This window comes from Pelophylax lessonae (assembly GCF_965119305.1).
Source record: "Pelophylax lessonae genome assembly, chromosome: 9".
NCBI lineage: Eukaryota > Metazoa > Chordata > Amphibia > Anura > Ranidae > Pelophylax > Pelophylax lessonae.
This window is the reverse complement of record NC_138776.1, coordinates 82018139-82035512: the sequence shown is the minus strand read 5'-3', so window position 1 is coordinate 82035512 and position 17374 is coordinate 82018139. Positions and strand designations below refer to the sequence as shown.

The window sequence follows — 17374 nt, the reverse complement described above, 5'->3', positions numbered from 1 at the left end:
ATTCCGCTATTTAATCAAAAACCTTTGGGGATCAGTTAAATTGGGGGATAGTCTGTGTTGGTACGTGTGAGAGAGATCCACCTTTCCAAGTTGTTGGGGTTCATCTCATACTTCTGAAGGTTTGAGGGTGCTGCCTGTTCCATACCCCCCCTACTCCTCATCTAGCCTTTTAGGGGTACAAACAATAGTAATTGGGGCCTAGTGTGGTTGTGTACGTGTGATATACATACACTTTTTTTGGATCATATTTTCTATTCCGCTATTTAATCAAAAACCTTTGGGGATCAGTTAAATTGGGGGATAGTCTGTGTTGGTACGTGTGAGAGAGATCCACCTTTCCAAGTTGTTGGGGTTCATCTCATACTTCTGAAGGTTTGAGGGTGCTGCCTGTTCCATACCCCCCCTACTCCTCATCTAGCCTTTTAGGGGTACAAACAATAGTAATTGGGGCCTAGTGTGGTTGTGTACGTGTGATATACATACACTTTTTTTGGATCATATTTTCTATTCCGCTATTTAATCAAAAACCTTTGGGGATCAGTTAAATTGGGGGATAGTCTGTGTTGGTACGTGTGAGAGAGATCCACCTTTCCAAGTTTTTGGGGTTCATCTCATACTTCTGAAGATTTGAGGGTGCTGCCTGTTCCATATCCCCCCTACTCCTCATCTAGCCTTTTAGGGGTACAAACAATAGTAATTGGGGCCTAGTGTGGTTGTGTACGTGTGATATACATACACTTTTTTTGGATCATATTTTCTATTCCGCTATTTAATCAAAAACCTTTGGGGATCAGTTAAATTGGGGGATAGTCTGTGTTGGTACGTGTGAGAGAGATCCACCTTTCCAAGTTGTTGGGGTTCATCTCATACTTCTGAAGGTTTGAGGGTGCTGCCTGTTCCATACTCCCCCTACTCCTAGCCTTTTAGGGGTACAAACAATAGTAATTGGGGCCTAGTGTGGTTGTGTACGTGTGATATACATACACTTTTTTTGGATCATATTTTCTATTCCGCTATTTAATCAAAAACCTTTGGGGATCAGTTAAATTGGGGGATAGTCTGTGTTGGTACGTGTGAGAGAGATCCACCTTTCCAAGTTGTTGGGGTTCATCTCATACTTCTGAAGGTTTGAGGGTGCTGCCTGTTCTATACTCCCCCTACTGCTCATCTAGCCTTTTAGGGGTACAAACAATAGTAATTGGGGCCCAGTGTGGTTGTGTACGTGTGATATACATACACTTTTTTTGGATCATATTTTCTATTCCGCTATTTAATCAAAAACCTTTGGGGATCAGTTAAATTGGGGGATAGTCTGTGTTGGTACGTGTGAGAGAGATCCACCTTTCCAAGTTGTTGGGGTTCATCTCATACTTCTGAAGGTTTGAGGGTGCTGCCTGTTCCATACCCCCCCTACTCCTCATCTAGCCTTTTAGGGGTACAAACAATAGTAATTGGGGCCTAGTGTGGTTGTGTACGTGTGATATACATACACTTTTTTTGGATCATATTTTCTATTCCGCTATTTAATCAAAAACCTTTGGGGATCAGTTAAATTGGGGGATAGTCTGTGTTGGTACGTGTGAGAGAGATCCACCTTTCCAAGTTTTTGGGGTTCATCTCATACTTCTGAAGATTTGAGGGTGCTGCCTGTTCCATACCCCCCCTACTCCTCATCTAGCCTTTTAGGGGTACAAACAATAGTAATTGGGGCCTAGTGTGGTTGTGTACGTGTGATATACATACACTTTTTTTGGATCATATTTTCTATTCCGCTATTTAATCAAAAACCTTTGGGGATCAGTTAAATTGGGGGATAGTCTGTGTTGGTACGTGTGAGAGAGATCCACCTTTCCAAGTTGTTGGGGTTCATCTCATACTTCTGAAGGTTTGAGGGTGCTGCCTGTTCCATACTCCCCCTACTCCTCATCTAGCCTTTTAGGGGTACAAACAATAGTAATTGGGGCCCAGTGTGGTTGTGTACGTGTGATATACATACACTTTTTTTGGATCATATTTTCTATTCCGCTATTTAATCAAAAACCTTTGGGGATCAGTTAAATTGGGGGATAGTCTGTGTTGGTACGTGTGAGAGAGATCCACCTTTCCAAGTTGTTGGGGTTCATCTCATACTTCTGAAGGTTTGAGGGTGCTGCCTGTTCCATACCCCCCCTACTCCTCATCTAGCCTTTTAGGGGTACAAACAATAGTAATTGGGGCCTAGTGTGGTTGTGTACGTGTGATATACATACACTTTTTTTGGATCATATTTTCTATTCCGCTATTTAATCAAAAACCTTTGGGGATCAGTTAAATTGGGGGATAGTCTGTGTTGGTACGTGTGAGAGAGATCCACCTTTCCAAGTTGTTGGGGTTCATCTCATACTTCTGAAGGTTTGAGGGTGCTGCCTGTTCCATACCCCCCCTACTCCTCATCTAGCCTTTTAGGGGTACAAACAATAGTAATTGGGGCCTAGTGTGGTTGTGTACGTGTGATATACATACACTTTTTTTGGATCATATTTTCTATTCCGCTATTTAATCAAAAACCTTTGGGGATCAGTTAAATTGGGGGATAGTCTGTGTTGGTACGTGTGAGAGAGATCCACCTTTCCAAGTTGTTGGGGTTCATCTCATACTTCTGAAGGTTTGAGGGTGCTGCCTGTTCCATACTCCCCCTACTCCTCATCTAGCCTTTTAGGGGTACAAACAATAGTAATTGGGGCCCAGTGTGGTTGTGTACGTGTGATATACATACACTTTTTTTGGATCATATTTTCTATTCCGCTATTTAATTTAACTGGGCCTCCATGCGAGACCTGTGTGCCTTGTTGCGCTGTTTTGAGTACTCCACCAACATGGCCAGTGGCAATGACGCCGTTCTCAGCTTAACTATCCCACTTCTATGCCTCCTTGAAAAAACAATTCGGGCGATGATGGAAGAGGATGTGGCACAGGATGAGGAGGAGGAGGAGGATGAAGAGGTAACATTTCCAAGGCTTTCAGGGCAGTCATTCGCAAGGGGCTCCGAGGGTGGGTTCCTGCACACGCAAACGCCAGGGACGCAATTGTCCAGCAGGGGCACAGTTCTGGAGGATGAGGAGGATGAGGAGGAGGAGGAGCTGGAGGAGGAGATGGAACCATGTTCACAGCAGGGTGGCACCCAGGCCAGCTCATGGCCATCACTGGTGCGTGGCTGGGGGGATACAGAGGACACGGACGATACACCTCCCACAGAGGACAGCCTTTCGTTGCCTCTGGGCAGCCTGGCACACATGAGCGATTACATGCTGCAGTGTCTCCACAACGACCGCCGAGTTGCCCACATTCTAACTTGTGCTGATTACTGGGTGGCCACGCTGCTGGATCCCCGTTACAAGGACAACGTACCATCCTTAATTCACTCACTGGAGCGCGATCGCAAGATGCGCTAGTACAAGCGCACGCTGGTAGACGCCATGCTGCTGGCATTCCCATCTGACAGCGGGGCCACAGTGGAAGCACAAGGCAGAGGAGGAGGAGGAGGAGGTCGCCAACGCAACCAGGGCACCGCCAGCACCTCAGAAGGCAGGGTTAGCATGGCCGAAATGTGGAAAAGCTTTGTCAGCACGCCACAACAAACAGCAGCACCAGCAGCTCAGATGGAACGTCTTAGCAGGAGGCAGCATTTTACCAACATGGTGGAGCAGTATGTGTGCACACGCCTACATGTAGTGAATGACGGGTCTGCCCCCTTCAACTTCTGGGTCTCCAAATTGGGCACATGGCCTGAGCTTGCCCTTTACGCCTTGGAGGTGCTGGCGTGCCCTGCAGCCAGTGTATTATCTGAACGGGTATTTAGCACGGCTGGGGGCGTTATAACAGACAAGCGCAGCCGCCTGTCCAGAGACAATGTGGACAAGCTCACGTTCATTAAAATGAACCAGGCATGGATCCCACGGGACTTTTCCGTACCTTATGCAGAATAGCAATGGATACCGACCTTACCCACCCATTGTTCCATTTTTGCTCTTTCTCACTCTTTTGGGGTGTACCCTCATTTAAAATTTTTGAAAAGAAGCAGTGTTGGCTACCTCGTCCTCCTCCTCAGGGCCAGCTTAATGTAGGGGCTATTGGAGCTGCAGCTCCAGGCCCCTACCTTTTATATAGGCCCCGGGTTGGCCATATTCACTGTTACCGCTCTTCTGTCACTTGTAAACACAGAAGTCTGGCTTCTATGCTCGCTTCCCCAGGCAGCACCCTCAGAACCTCCCCACACAGCGTGAAGGCCGGACAAGGAGGGACAGTTGGCGATGCATGGATGTGTTTATGGGCTTCAGAGACAGCATCCCATGTTGAATTAGGCATGCATGGCTGCACCCTTCCTCCTCTGGGTGCATGGCAAGGCACGGCCCTTAAGGCCCTTCAAAATCCTCAGCACCAAGCCCATGATGCTGTTAATCCGGCCCTGGTCCTCCTCCACCGCCGCTTCCACCTACACCGCCCATAGGTGTGCGCAGCCTATTGCATTAAGGTGTGCACCCCAAAGTTGAAATACACATGCATGTGTTTGCCAGCAGGGAGAGTAATGTATCGGGGCCATGTACCTGTAGGCAAGGAGAAATAGAGCAGAGCAGGTCCCAGGGAGATCTTTCCCATCTCCTCACTGGCAATGCTATGTGCCCTAGGTGATTAGGGTGTGCCCAGGCACACCCAGCACACCCTGTGCGCACGCCTATGTCACCGCCACATCCACCACCACCTCAACCTCCCTCCTACTCCATATGGGCCTCGTCCTTCAGAGATGAAGAAGAACATTGTTTTATTTTTCTGTTTTTTTTTGTTGTTTTAAGTTATTTCCCTATCCACATTTGTTTGCAGAGCACTTGCCATGCTCTTAATTACGTTTTGCTGCCATTTGCAGCACTCTAGCCCTTTCCTTTGGTGTTTTAGAGCCATTTTAGTGCCTTAAAGTTCGGGTCCCCATTGACTTCAATGGGGTTCGGTGTCCGGGAAAAGTTCGGTAAAAGTCCGGGACACGGACCCGGACTTTTTTTTAAAGTTCGGCCGAACCCGTCGAACACGGACATCTAGGTGTCCGCTCAACCCTACTCCTGGACTGTCCAAGCTGCAGCACCGCTCTCCTCACTTTCTTGTCTCAAAGGAGACACTTATAGAAGCCATTGGCTCCTGCTGCTGTCAGTCAAACTCCTGTGAGGTGTCGGCATGGCTTACCGGCATTGTGTGTGTCTATGGACGCACACAGACCAGCTCTGAAACACGCCCACAAAAGTGCCTCCATAGCACAAATCTTTCTAAAGTGCTCCCCCAGAGGAAGGAGGAGAGTACAGCGCTGGCCACCAAAGAGGGGGTAAGGACATTATTATTGCACAGAACAGGGAAGTATAACTTCTATTTTATTTTATTTAAAAAACTGCCTTTAATATTTTTTTAATGGGATGTTCTCCACATAATATATTTTTCTACAAGAATCAATAAACATATTGGTGGATTAAGTAGCCCCATCTTGTGTGTATGGCTGAGAAACATAAGGGCGCAGGAATGTGTTAAAAGAGTAATAGGTTTCTCAATCATAGTCAATCAAGTATAATTGGGATCAACTTTCCATTTTATATCTGGGAGTTCAACTTGCTTACCCAACTTTGAAATTATTTGAAGTAAATTTCCCCAAACTTTTGACCCAAATTCAAGAAGACTTTCAACATATAAAAAAAAAACAACTATCATGGATTGAAAGAATGGCGGCATTTAAAATGCTAACTTTACCAAAAATCCTTTACTATTTTCGAGCTCTTCCTATCCCATTACCTACTAAACTATTTAAACAAATTAACTCAACTCAACAATCTAATTTGGCAAAGTAAAAAACCAAGAATTGCACTAGCAATCTTAACTACTGCCAAAAAAAAAGGAGGCATGAACCTACCTGATGTTCATCAATACTATATAGCCATACTCCTAGATCAGATGAAGTATTGGTTCACCCATAATACTGACAAATTATGGTTGTCTATCGAGAAGGAGGTAACCAAAAGCTATGCTTTATTTGCTCTATCAGCAGCTTACACATTCCTTCTTAAAGTAACTGTACCTCCCAATCAAAAATTAAATCCACATTGGTAGCGTGGAAACATAGGCTACAAAAAACACAACTCTCGAAGGACATAACCCAGGTATCTATCCTGATGACGCGTTATCGCGAAATGCATTGAAGTTGGTTCAGAGGCTACGACTTCCGATTCGTCATTTCCGCTCTTTGTCTGGAACGAAGATATCCTTTTCCTCACACTAATAATTGCTAAATGACACTTTTGCAGCAGGAGTAACAGAACTGCTTCCACTCTCTTCCACAGCCCCTGTATTACAGTGCTAGCGATTTGGCGGCGTTATGTAATATACTGGGGGGCGTATTCACTACTGATTGGCCTCTGGACCCCCTACTCACTCCAATCACATTCCTAGCATCCTCCTGCCCCCTCAATTGGCTTTTACTGATGTTTCTGGTCCAATCACTGGCTTTTAAAGCCCAGTTCCTGTCCCATTGCATTTTGGTCGGTTCTGGTTGCCGAATTCCGAACTTTTTCCGCAAAGAGTTCGGAATTCGGCCGAATTTCGAACAGTCAATGTTCGGGTCGAACCGATGGTCGACCCGAACCATTCGATCATCCCTACTGGTGACATCATGGGTGGCTTTACAAGTAAATATCTCCTAAACAGTGCACGCTTAGGAGATATTTACTGCAGTGTTAATTTTGTTGACTAAAACCGACTAAAACGTTTTCGTCGACTAAATTAACACAGTTTTAGTCGACAAAAATACGACTAAAACTAAAACAATTCAGATGACTAAAATACGACTAAAACTAAAATGGCATTTTAGTCTTAAGACTAAAATACGACTAAAACTAAAATGGCATTTTAGTCAAAAGACTATAACTAAAACTAAATAGAAATTTGCTGCCAAAATTAACACTGGTGCATGCTCAAAGCTTAATGCCATAAATAATAACATATTAAATTTTTCACTCCAGGACCAGCAGTAGTATATAATGAGTTTGGAAATTGTAGAGAAATGCTTAAATAATGCATTACAAATTACAATTGAACTACACCCATTCGATTATAGATGACTAAAATGAATTTTAGTCGACTAAAATGTAGGACGTTTTAGTCAACTAAAATGTACTGGAGTTTTAGTCGACTAAATACAACTAAAACTAAAACACTTGCAGAAGACTAAAATGGGACTAAAACTAAAATGGCATTTTAGTCCTAAGACTAAGACTAAAACTAAATTGAAATTTGCTGCCAAAATTAACACTGATTTACTGTACCTATAGGTAAGCCTTATTATAAATAAAAATCGTCCATGGTAGTTTACTCCCACTTTAATCTCCTTTGGAGGCAGGGATTGATGTCAAAGCTCCAAAGCTGCCCATAATGTGCTGCTGAATAAACTGAAGTAATATAAAATATATTTCATGGGATTACAGTTTTTAGTTTAACAACCTACCATTGGGGTTGGTAGATCCAACTTATCGTGATGTTTGTAAAGCAATAGTCCTTTATCCACAGAGCGCACAGAGCAAATCGATCCAGACTCTGCTTTTACCTCCAAACTAACCTTCTCTCCTGGATGGACCTGATCTTTAAAGAACTTGATCTGAACCTGTTTGTAGGTGAACACATAAATTAGATGTTTTATCAACTAGTACAAACGTCAAGAATGATTTCCTGTAAAGAAAATGTAACTGGTCTATAAAGCTAGTACATTTTGTTTTTTCAAAGGACAGATCTACTTTAACTAAACGTTTGCGCACTTACCCCTTCATCCGTTCCAAGCCACGATATCTGACAAAATTTATTTGAGCGATGGTTACACTTTGACTTGAGTTAGATTATATATCAAGTATGGAGAATAGGGGAGAATAAGAGTTGGTTGGGCAGGCTGTAAACACCTGAGAGAACGATGCCATGACTACAGAGTTGAGTAAGTTGCTGTGGTGGGGAAATATTTTGTTGAAACTAGACCTGTTGTTTAAACAGCTACTTTATATTTTATAGTAATTCATTTAGGAAAAAAGGAAGAAATGTACCACAAAAAACTTTAAACAAGAACATGGTTCATTGCCCAGAAACCCAATTGTCTACTCCCTGCTCCCCACCTCAATATACAACAGGTATATGGTAATATTTTCAAGGTCCCTTATACAGATAGACTAAATAATTTTGTAGCACCCTCCTAGGTAGGTGCTAAAAGGAGAGAGTATAGTTTTGGATCCTTTCTGCTTGCCAGAAGGATTGCCAGGTAAATCTCTATTGTTCTTTGCCTACCAGAGAGCAGGATCTTCTAGTGAGGTCTGCTCATTGTGCTCAGGTGCAGCTCAGTTTGTCTGAAGTGTTTAACACTGGTCCAATAGGAAGGCATATTTGACAGTGGTAGGAAACCTGATAAATGAGTGCATAGGCATTTAGTACAACCCTGGTGATTGGCAGAGGAAAGTGACTCGGTGCATGCTGGGATACTGTATAAATGCCAAGAGCACATGCGCTCGGGTCTTTTAGCTGGAGAATGGAGTCCCGTAGAGTGGAGGCGGCTGCCTTCTCCTCTGTACAAATGGCAATGCAGCCTCAGGTGGTCGATCTAAGAGCCTAAAGAATTAGAGAGGAACTGAACCCTGAGGTCCTGCAGAGCTAACTGGAAGGGAGGGACTGGAAGGGTCTGATTCTGCAAACATTGAGTACAGATCTGTGTCAAGGGGCCTGTCCTGAGGGGGGCCATCCCCTAGCTAGAAGAGTCAGTGGACGGGTGTCAGTAAAGAGGATGCTAGATAGTGTCCTGAAGATAATGTAGTTCATCAAGTCTGTTGCTGGAGAAAGAGGAAGGAGACTTAACCCTTTTTATACACGTGGCAGTATGGTCAAAGCAGTGTGACTGCTTCCATAAGTAACCTGGTGAGGCCAAGTGAGAGTTGTCCTTATCAACTGTAAATAGTTCCAGTTGGAGTATCCCACTATTCCCTTCTTCAATCCAAGTTCCACAATAAATACCAAAATCCAAAACCCTGGACTGTTTATTGAGTAACGAACCATTGGGAGTAAGGATGAATGTGTGAACTATCCCTAAGTGACTGTCTGCAGGTAATCAGATGAGGCCCAACAAGTCACCACACAACAAGTCCTACGGGGACAGTGCTACAATTTAACTCAAAGTAAATATCCAACTATGAAGGATTTCAGGGAGCAACCCTCTTGACTACATTTTAATGGTTTATAAAAAACAGTATAATAATAGAATGAATTCATTTTCTCACCTTATTGTTTGGACACATTGGCACTGCAAACTTTGTCCTACTTGCTGCAATATCTCCATCTAGCAGGACCGTGAAAACGAGAATAGTGGCTTTTGGAAACAACTCAATCACTTTGCCGAATTTCAGGGAAAATGTTCCATGTAGATCTGCAGTAATGAGAAAAATGCATCAGCATTATGGTTGCCCTCAAAGGGCCGGTTGTATCTGTAAGACTAAATGTCCAGAGCACCCAACCCTCTCTTACATCAAATGTCAAGAGCCCCCTCATCATCAGAAATCAAGAGTCCTCTACTCTTCCTTACATTACAATGCACCCCCTTACCTTGTGCTGCTCCTGGAAAGGAGCTGGGTGTAAGATTCTGGTACCTTTGGTACCCTTATTTTCCATTTTCCTTTCAACATTGCGTCCCACCTTTCTAGTTAGGTGGAACGCATACACCTTTAAGACGGATGACGTCATCGCTGAGCGCTGCTGAGTGGCTATTTCAATCGCCGGCGTTCTCTCTCACGTTGTTCGTTCAATGTGTCTCTACATGCTTACAAGCCTTGTCTTGCTGTCGGAGCCTCCAGCTATTTGCCTTTACCTGGAACAGACCGAAACCTCGCTACTGATCCCGTATCTCACTACCGGATCACTCCCTCACTACTGGACCCCTCTACTTACTAATCCTTACTAGTGATAAGTACCCCACAGGGGAATCCTCCATAACTAACTTACACTATCATCTCCTACAGATTAAGGACTGTTACTATCTATGCATACTAATTCTACCATCTGCACTGTTACATAAATTGCTAGCTCTTGAGTCTACTACCATCTATCCTTGCACTGGGTTACTCTATCCTGTATGTGTCATCTGCTATCCTTACCACCTGTTACCATACCTGATTACTAACCTATCTGCATTCTACCTATTACCAGCTACTACTCTCCTGAACATTACTATCAAGTGCTTACCATTACTGTCACTGCTCACACCTGTCCCTTCAGCACATCACCTCCATACTATCATATACATCCTATCACTCCAGGAACATCTTATTGAGTGTGTGTATATCTGTATGCTGAAGCAGACAGGCCCACAGTGATGAGTCTGGAGAGTTGGATCTGGTGTTCCAACACATCTCTACATGACTACTGAGTGGAGTTTCTGCAGCTGCAAATCCAGCTTACAATAAAAATGCAGGAGCGTTACACTGGGAAGCAGAAAGTGCAGGATCTGGACCAGATGAAGGCTGAAGTCAGCTGCCAGTCTGCTGAATGCTGAGACCAGGGGAGGCGGAGACACTGAGGTGCTGCTGCACAAAGAGGCACAGGATCTGTAGGAGGAGTTCTGTCCTCCTCACTGCTGCTGGGAATGCTGAGACAAGGTAGGGACAGAGACGAGGAGGCTCTGCTACACAGAATCTGTACAAGGAGTTCTGTCCTCCTCACTGCTGCTGACTGACAAGGTAGGGGCGGAGATGAGGAGGTGCTGCTGCACAGAAAGGCACAGGATCTGTAGGAGGAGTTCTGTCCTCCTCACTGCTGTTAACTGCTAAGATAAAGTAGGGGCGGTAACGAGGGGGTGCGGCAGCTGCAGGAGAGGTGCGAGGGCCAAATGAAATGGGCCTTGTGTTTGACACATGTGTGCTTTAATAAAGGGTCAGTCTACCTCGAAGTGATATTATTTTAAAGTCAAATCTCATGGGTTCAGTCAGCCTTTGACCTGTTGGATACTCCAAAAGTAAGATCTCTTTGCCATAATTTCCCCAAATCTATGCTTGACCATCAGGGAATTTTGGGAGTTTGTGTCCTGCTTTGTGTTTTCTTACACGTTTTGTTGCATTCTGAATACCATAAAACAAAGAAATACAAAGAGGAGTGGCGAAGCACCTCATAATGGCCACAGCAAGTGTGCAGACCCAGGAAATCAAGTGCAGATATGTCACCAATAGAATCCAGGGGTCTGTTTAGACCCTTAATATTTCACCAAAGCCCCATAACAGGGCTCCCCAAAAAATTGTAAAAAAAAAGTAAAAGTAAAAACAATATTGTAAAAAAAAAAAAAAAAAAAGAATTAAAAAAAATATTGTAAAAAAAATAAAAAATATAATAAGAATGAAAAACTACTGATACCATCCACCGCCTTACTGACACCAGTCTTTGCTCTGCTGACACCTTCCACTGCTCTGCTTTTATACAGGTATGTGTGTTTGTGCTCTGGGGTGCACACCCTAATGCAATAGGCTGCACACACCAATGCTGCTCTGGAATAAGATAAGGCAGGTTGAGTACCCCATACTGTACTCACAAACTCACCAGGGGCAGCAGGCTGTTCTGTAATGTCTAGCTTATATTCTCCATGAGACACAATTCCTTCTTTCCCCATCAACTAGGAGATCAGAAAATCAAACGGTTAGTTTGCTCATTCATTATACACATAAAAAAAAAACACTTTGTGCATGGTCTTCATAACATTTAAATCTAAACCTAAGGCACAATAAAAACAAAAATTTGTGTAACTCCCTATTCATAAATAAATTATTAAATGCATTTTTTAATGCAACTAGTAGAGCATACGTGCAGGGGCGTATCTACCGCGAGGCAAACAAGGCGATTGCCTTGGGTGGCATTATTCAGGGGCCAGCGCTGCTCTTTCAGGAGCAGCGTTGGCTCTTTAATTAGGCCTCGCGGCCACCTAATTAATCTAGTTTTTCCCCCCGCTGCCTTCTGGGAGCACACTTCTGGGCGACTCGCTTCACTTTCTGTTTCACTTCCTGTTTCACTTCCTGTTTCGCTTAGTGAAGATGCCGGCGCCTGCATCCAGGGCCGATGGACAGATTGGCTTGGGATGCCAACATCGCGGGATCCCTGGACAGGTAAGTGTCTGTAAATTAAAAGTCGGCAGCTACAGTATTTTTTTTTTACAGGCTGGAACTCCTATTTAAGATCAATATGTCTCTTATACCCTTTTTTGTCCGTCGGGGAACAAAACAGGGGTGTCTTCTATCCCCAGGTCTGTTTTTCCCTATGATGGAACCTTTAGCAGTAGCCCTTTGTGTATCTCCTGCATTGGCAACATAGTAAAGTGCTTCGCTCACTGCGCTAATGACCAGCTCCTTTTCCTCCATGACCCAAAACCCTTGTTGCAAGCAGTGCTACTGTCAGGATTATTGGGGAGATTAAATAAAAGAAAAAGGGAATTATTAAGGCCATACATATTCAGTCCTATAAAGAGATTTTGAAGAGTACAGCATCCATTTTGTTAGGGGTGATGGAAAGTTCATATGTACTTTTTAAACAAAATTTCTCTAACAAAAGGGTCTTATATTTTCAACAGATTTTCTTTTTATTCCTTTAAATTGTAAATAATGGGACTTTCTGACATTTCACCTGATAAAAGCCTAGCCAGGATGGCACCAGGTTTTAGTGGGGGGTGATGTCCAGACGGTGGTCTATCTGTACAGTATTTTACAATGAACAATAGTTAAGTGTATTCTATTTGATTCTTTTAAACTAAGTTTTAAAGATACATTATATCATGTGTAAGAAAATATTAGCAATAATTATACGTGTGTGTGGCATATACAACGTTCTAAGAGTGTATTATATACCATATTTTGGTTTTATATTATTACACATAAGAATCTTACTTAGGTGTAGCTAATTACCTCATTTTAGAAACGTTTGTGTAGGTCTAGTTACAGTTTTTATGGCCACATAGATCTTCCAATCTAGACACAATGTCTGACAGCATATGACATGGTCAAATGATTTAATTATTTTTACCCAGTCCTAGGTCAAAGGTTATCAGTTAATAGTGGTATTATTGTATTCTATATATTGAATCTAAAGAGTAATACAATACTGCCCCTTTGGAGACTACTACTAAATGCAGTCTCGGGGTAAATCAGTAATTTCCAATATATATATATATATATATATATATATATATATATATATATATATATATATATTGTATTAATAATATATTCTTATTAAAACGGTGTTACCAGATTCAATCCCTGCCAAGATACATGATGGAGATATCAGATGGACATGTATATATTATGAGAGTATGGACAGGTTTTTATGTTGTTTTTATGATTATTCTTAATTGGGGAAATTATTATTTAATTCTAATATCCAATATACTGAATAATTAGTAGAGGCGTTGCCAATGACCTCACCAGTTAATGGATAAGTTATTACAACCAATGGATATAAAGTTCCTCCTTCTGGGTTTAGCTTATGGTAATTTTACTGTCCTTTTGTTCAATATAAAAAGGGAACCCCAGATGTAATAGGACACACACACATTACGACAACATTCATTACACTTACAACACACACGCTACTCACATCCATACATATACTCGTCTATACATACTCCATCTTGCTCCATCATGTCTCTGAAACTTTGAAGGGTGCCAAACGAAACTCCTGCCTAACTGCCCGCCATTTTGGGAAGGCAGCTATCTTAAGGACTCTGGTAACGACCATTTTAAGCTAGCAGCCATCTTAAGTGTGGTAAATATACCTTGCTGTTTATTTGATTATTATTTATTCAATATTGTTTATTTCCTTCCTTATATGTTTTATATTACATATTTAAGGGTAATGACATTATAATCCCAGCCGTATGAACCATATTAGATTTTTCTCTAAAAACTGATTTTTGTTTTTATACATTTTTATTAATATCAGATTTAGTGCATTATTTGCAATTTTAGTCTCCCGTTTTGCATAGCCTATTCTCACTCCATCTGCAGCGGAGTGACTGTCGGCTGCGCAATTCGCAGACAATTGTGATCTGATTATATTGAACACTTATTTATGGTTTATGCTATACCTGGGGAAAACATAATCTTGCTTTTATTTTTAATTTCATTATTGAGCTACATTGCATTTATCGTTTTAATTTTGTATTTTATGTAAAGTTGTCTCTTTGTGTCACCTCAAGTCTAATCATTTATTGTGAATACATGTCTTGTGAATAAATATTCATATATATTCCCTACTGTAGACTGTTTTCACTAAGATTAGTATATGCTGTTAAAAAGAAATTAATCGATTAAAAAGAACTTGTTACATATTGATTTGTGGAAATAAGTTGAGATTCTCCTACCTTACAGATCTTTGCTTATTTACATAAATAGACACTGTTATATTCAGAGCAGTATAAATATTCTGACACTACACAGTCTTAGTTCTCGCTCTTAGTCTAATTTAAAGGTAAATTAGGAAAAATCTCATATTCTCCCAATAGACCCTGAGGTAAGGGAACCGATGGTCATGAATCTTTAGTAGGATGCACAAATCAAAAAATTTAGATATCAATGTAACAAGTAAGTTGCCACTCACTTGTTTTGCTATGCAAAGAAAACGATTGTTCTTCACTGGACTGGTATGGAGGTCCTGCATCTTGGCTTGTGAAAGAAGCTAATCAATCAAGCTCTGACACTTTATAATTTAACATATGAGGTAAGGGGATATCCTCAAAAGTTTTTTAAGGTATACGACCCTTGATACTCAGGATACTAATGGCTCCTTGCTATCTTTGATTTTAGATCCAACTTAGAGTAGTGATGAATCCTGGACCTTGATATTTCTGGGCACATAGGGCTATATGGCCACCACACTATTTCTTAGATCCAGGTAACTTGCTGGGTGACTGAAAGTGTATGCACTATACTGTCCAAATAGGGTTACATTTGTTTGAGGTTTGTACTTGCAGATGAGTTCCTGCACTGTTTATAGTTTTCTATCTGTTCTTTTTCTCCTTGCATTTTTTTAAATTAGATGATGTACCTAAGATACCATATTGGGTTGGGGTCGGTTTGTCCAGAAATCCTATGAAGTCACTTATGTACTGGTAATATTTTCCCTGTACAACCGACATTCCATCTTGCAAATGTACATTTTGCTTTCAATAAAACCAGTTTTTAAAAAAAAGTTAACAGACTTTATACCCTCTTAACCTTGACCCCCCATTCGCACTTTTGCAACAAAAACTTTTGACTTGGAAAAACTACTCCATATTTTTGAGAGGCAGGATATATTATATCTCCTAAAAATGTATATCAGAACTCCCCCCGTTAAACTCCCAAAATTGTTCAATGGGCGTGTTAAACTTTTTGCACTTCATTTGGGTCTCTTAGCGTCCCAAAATCGATATCAAACCACTACAGCAACTTTAGCCCTTCCATATTTAAATATTATTTGGTGGGCCAGATGGTGTTTCTCTGTAAACTGTTGCTTCAGGATGAGAAGCATGTGGCTACCATGTTCGAAGCATGGCTCTGCGCCATCTCCCTTATAGAGTGGCATCGGCTTCTAGTATTATGATGTAGAACCCTCCTAGTTAGGATGTTAGGTAAATGTAGTTCTTTTTTTGCTCCTCTGTAATCATTGGAGCGGTTGTTGATTTATTTTGGCTGTTCTGGGTTTCACAGGCTGCAAATGTAATTGCTCTCCCCTACCTTTCAGGAAGTTCTGGAACATCAACAGTATGAATAATTTATAGTGTTGCAGCCAATCCCTGGGGAGGTGTGCCCAGAAGTTGGCAGAGGAGCAGATAGTCTGAGCTTTAGAACAGCAGTGTCTTCCTGTTTAAGAGATTCCACCGGTTTAGGTAGCTACACTCTGCCTCCAGCCATTCTGCTGTTCTTCATCAAGGTCCCAGCTGTGGCAGAGCTGGGGGCACTACACCTGAAAGTACTGTATCTTGGACACTCCCAGATTTCACCTGAAGATCCTCTGCATAGCTTTACTGGAAGGCAACTGGAAGAAGCTAAATGGGCATAGCTGCTCCCCTAGCCTCGTGACCGTGAGTACTGTCTTATTGCAGGATTATGGTTACTGTGTACTAATGGGATTGCAGGGCCACATAGTTCCTCTCCTGAGAGGTACATACTGACTAGTCCCCTTTGGTTTAGTGGAAAGACTAAGTTGAGCTAAATAGTTCCTCTCCTGAGAAGTTCATACATTAGTCTCCTCTAGTTTCCTGTGGGAAAACTGTCTTTGAAGCTGGGTCAAGTAGTTTACCTTCTGAGGAGTACATACCTCTGGCCTCTACTAATCTATCACAGGAAGATTATTCTTAAGCAGAGCAGAAGCTCAGCAGATGGACTGTTCCTGAAGTTTGCAACACAGAGAAGTGTCCTCTTGCTCCTGTTAGTAGTTCTGAAATATGCCATACTACCCTACACCCCATCCGAGTTATTTGACAATAAAAACACATTCTCTGGACTGCTCTTTATGTTAGTTTGCCTGGACTGTGCTCTGTGTGTGCTGTCAGTCTCTGCACTAATGAGGGAGAACCCTGGTCATGATCATAATCTATGCTATGGTTGCAATCTACAGATTTTAAATGGTGACTCTATTATTGGAAGGAATCTAGTTAACCTAAGATCTAAGGAAAACTTGGCCACACAATGAAGTTGGTCGAGAGGTGGTTCAATCCTAACCACTTGCCTACTGGGCACTTTCACCCTCTTCCTACCCAGACCAATTCTCAGCTTTCAGCGCTATCGCACTTTGAATGACAATTGTGTGGTCATGCCACACTGTACCCAAACAGAATTTTTATCTTTTTTTCTTAGACAGATAGAGCTTTCTTTTGGTGGTATTTAATCAACCCTGGGTTTTTATTTTTTTCCTAAACAAACCAAAAAGACTGAAAATGTGGAAAAATAAAAAGTCTTTCTTCATTTCTGTTAAACATTTTGTATACAAGTATTTTTTTTACCTTAACTGATGTGTGCTGATGAGGCTGCACTGATAAGCACTGATGGGCACTGATCAGGCTGCACTGATATGTGACACAGATAGGCGGCACTAATGGGCAGCATGATAGGTGGCACTGGTGGGGCTGCACTGATAATCACCGAGCCGGGGGAAGATTGATCTATTGTCCCATTCAGTAGGGACCATCCTGTTTGATAACATACAGGTCCGTACTCTCCATGGAGACATACCCTGCTTTTTTGAATACAATACAAGTACCCTGATTGGGAACTTCACACAGACCACAGATACTTCTGTTGGGCCACCTGGGATCTTTGTGGGAAAGGCCGTG

At 42.1% G+C, this 17374-nt stretch overlaps 1 protein-coding gene across 1 annotated transcript in view; it reads right to left on the bottom strand.

Annotated features, from left to right (window-relative positions):
- LOC309564235 (alpha-2-macroglobulin-like protein 1) overlaps positions 1-17374 on the bottom strand; it is a 351540-nt gene that overhangs the window by 148624 nt on the left and 185542 nt on the right. The window contains exons 13-15 of the mRNA XM_082268861.1: positions 11614-11686; positions 9312-9457; positions 7511-7666 (exon numbers count right to left, since the gene is read on the bottom strand). Coding sequence (XP_082124987.1) covers positions 7511-7666; positions 9312-9457; positions 11614-11686 — 375 coding nt within the window. The remainder of the gene's footprint in view (positions 1-7510; positions 7667-9311; positions 9458-11613; positions 11687-17374) is intronic.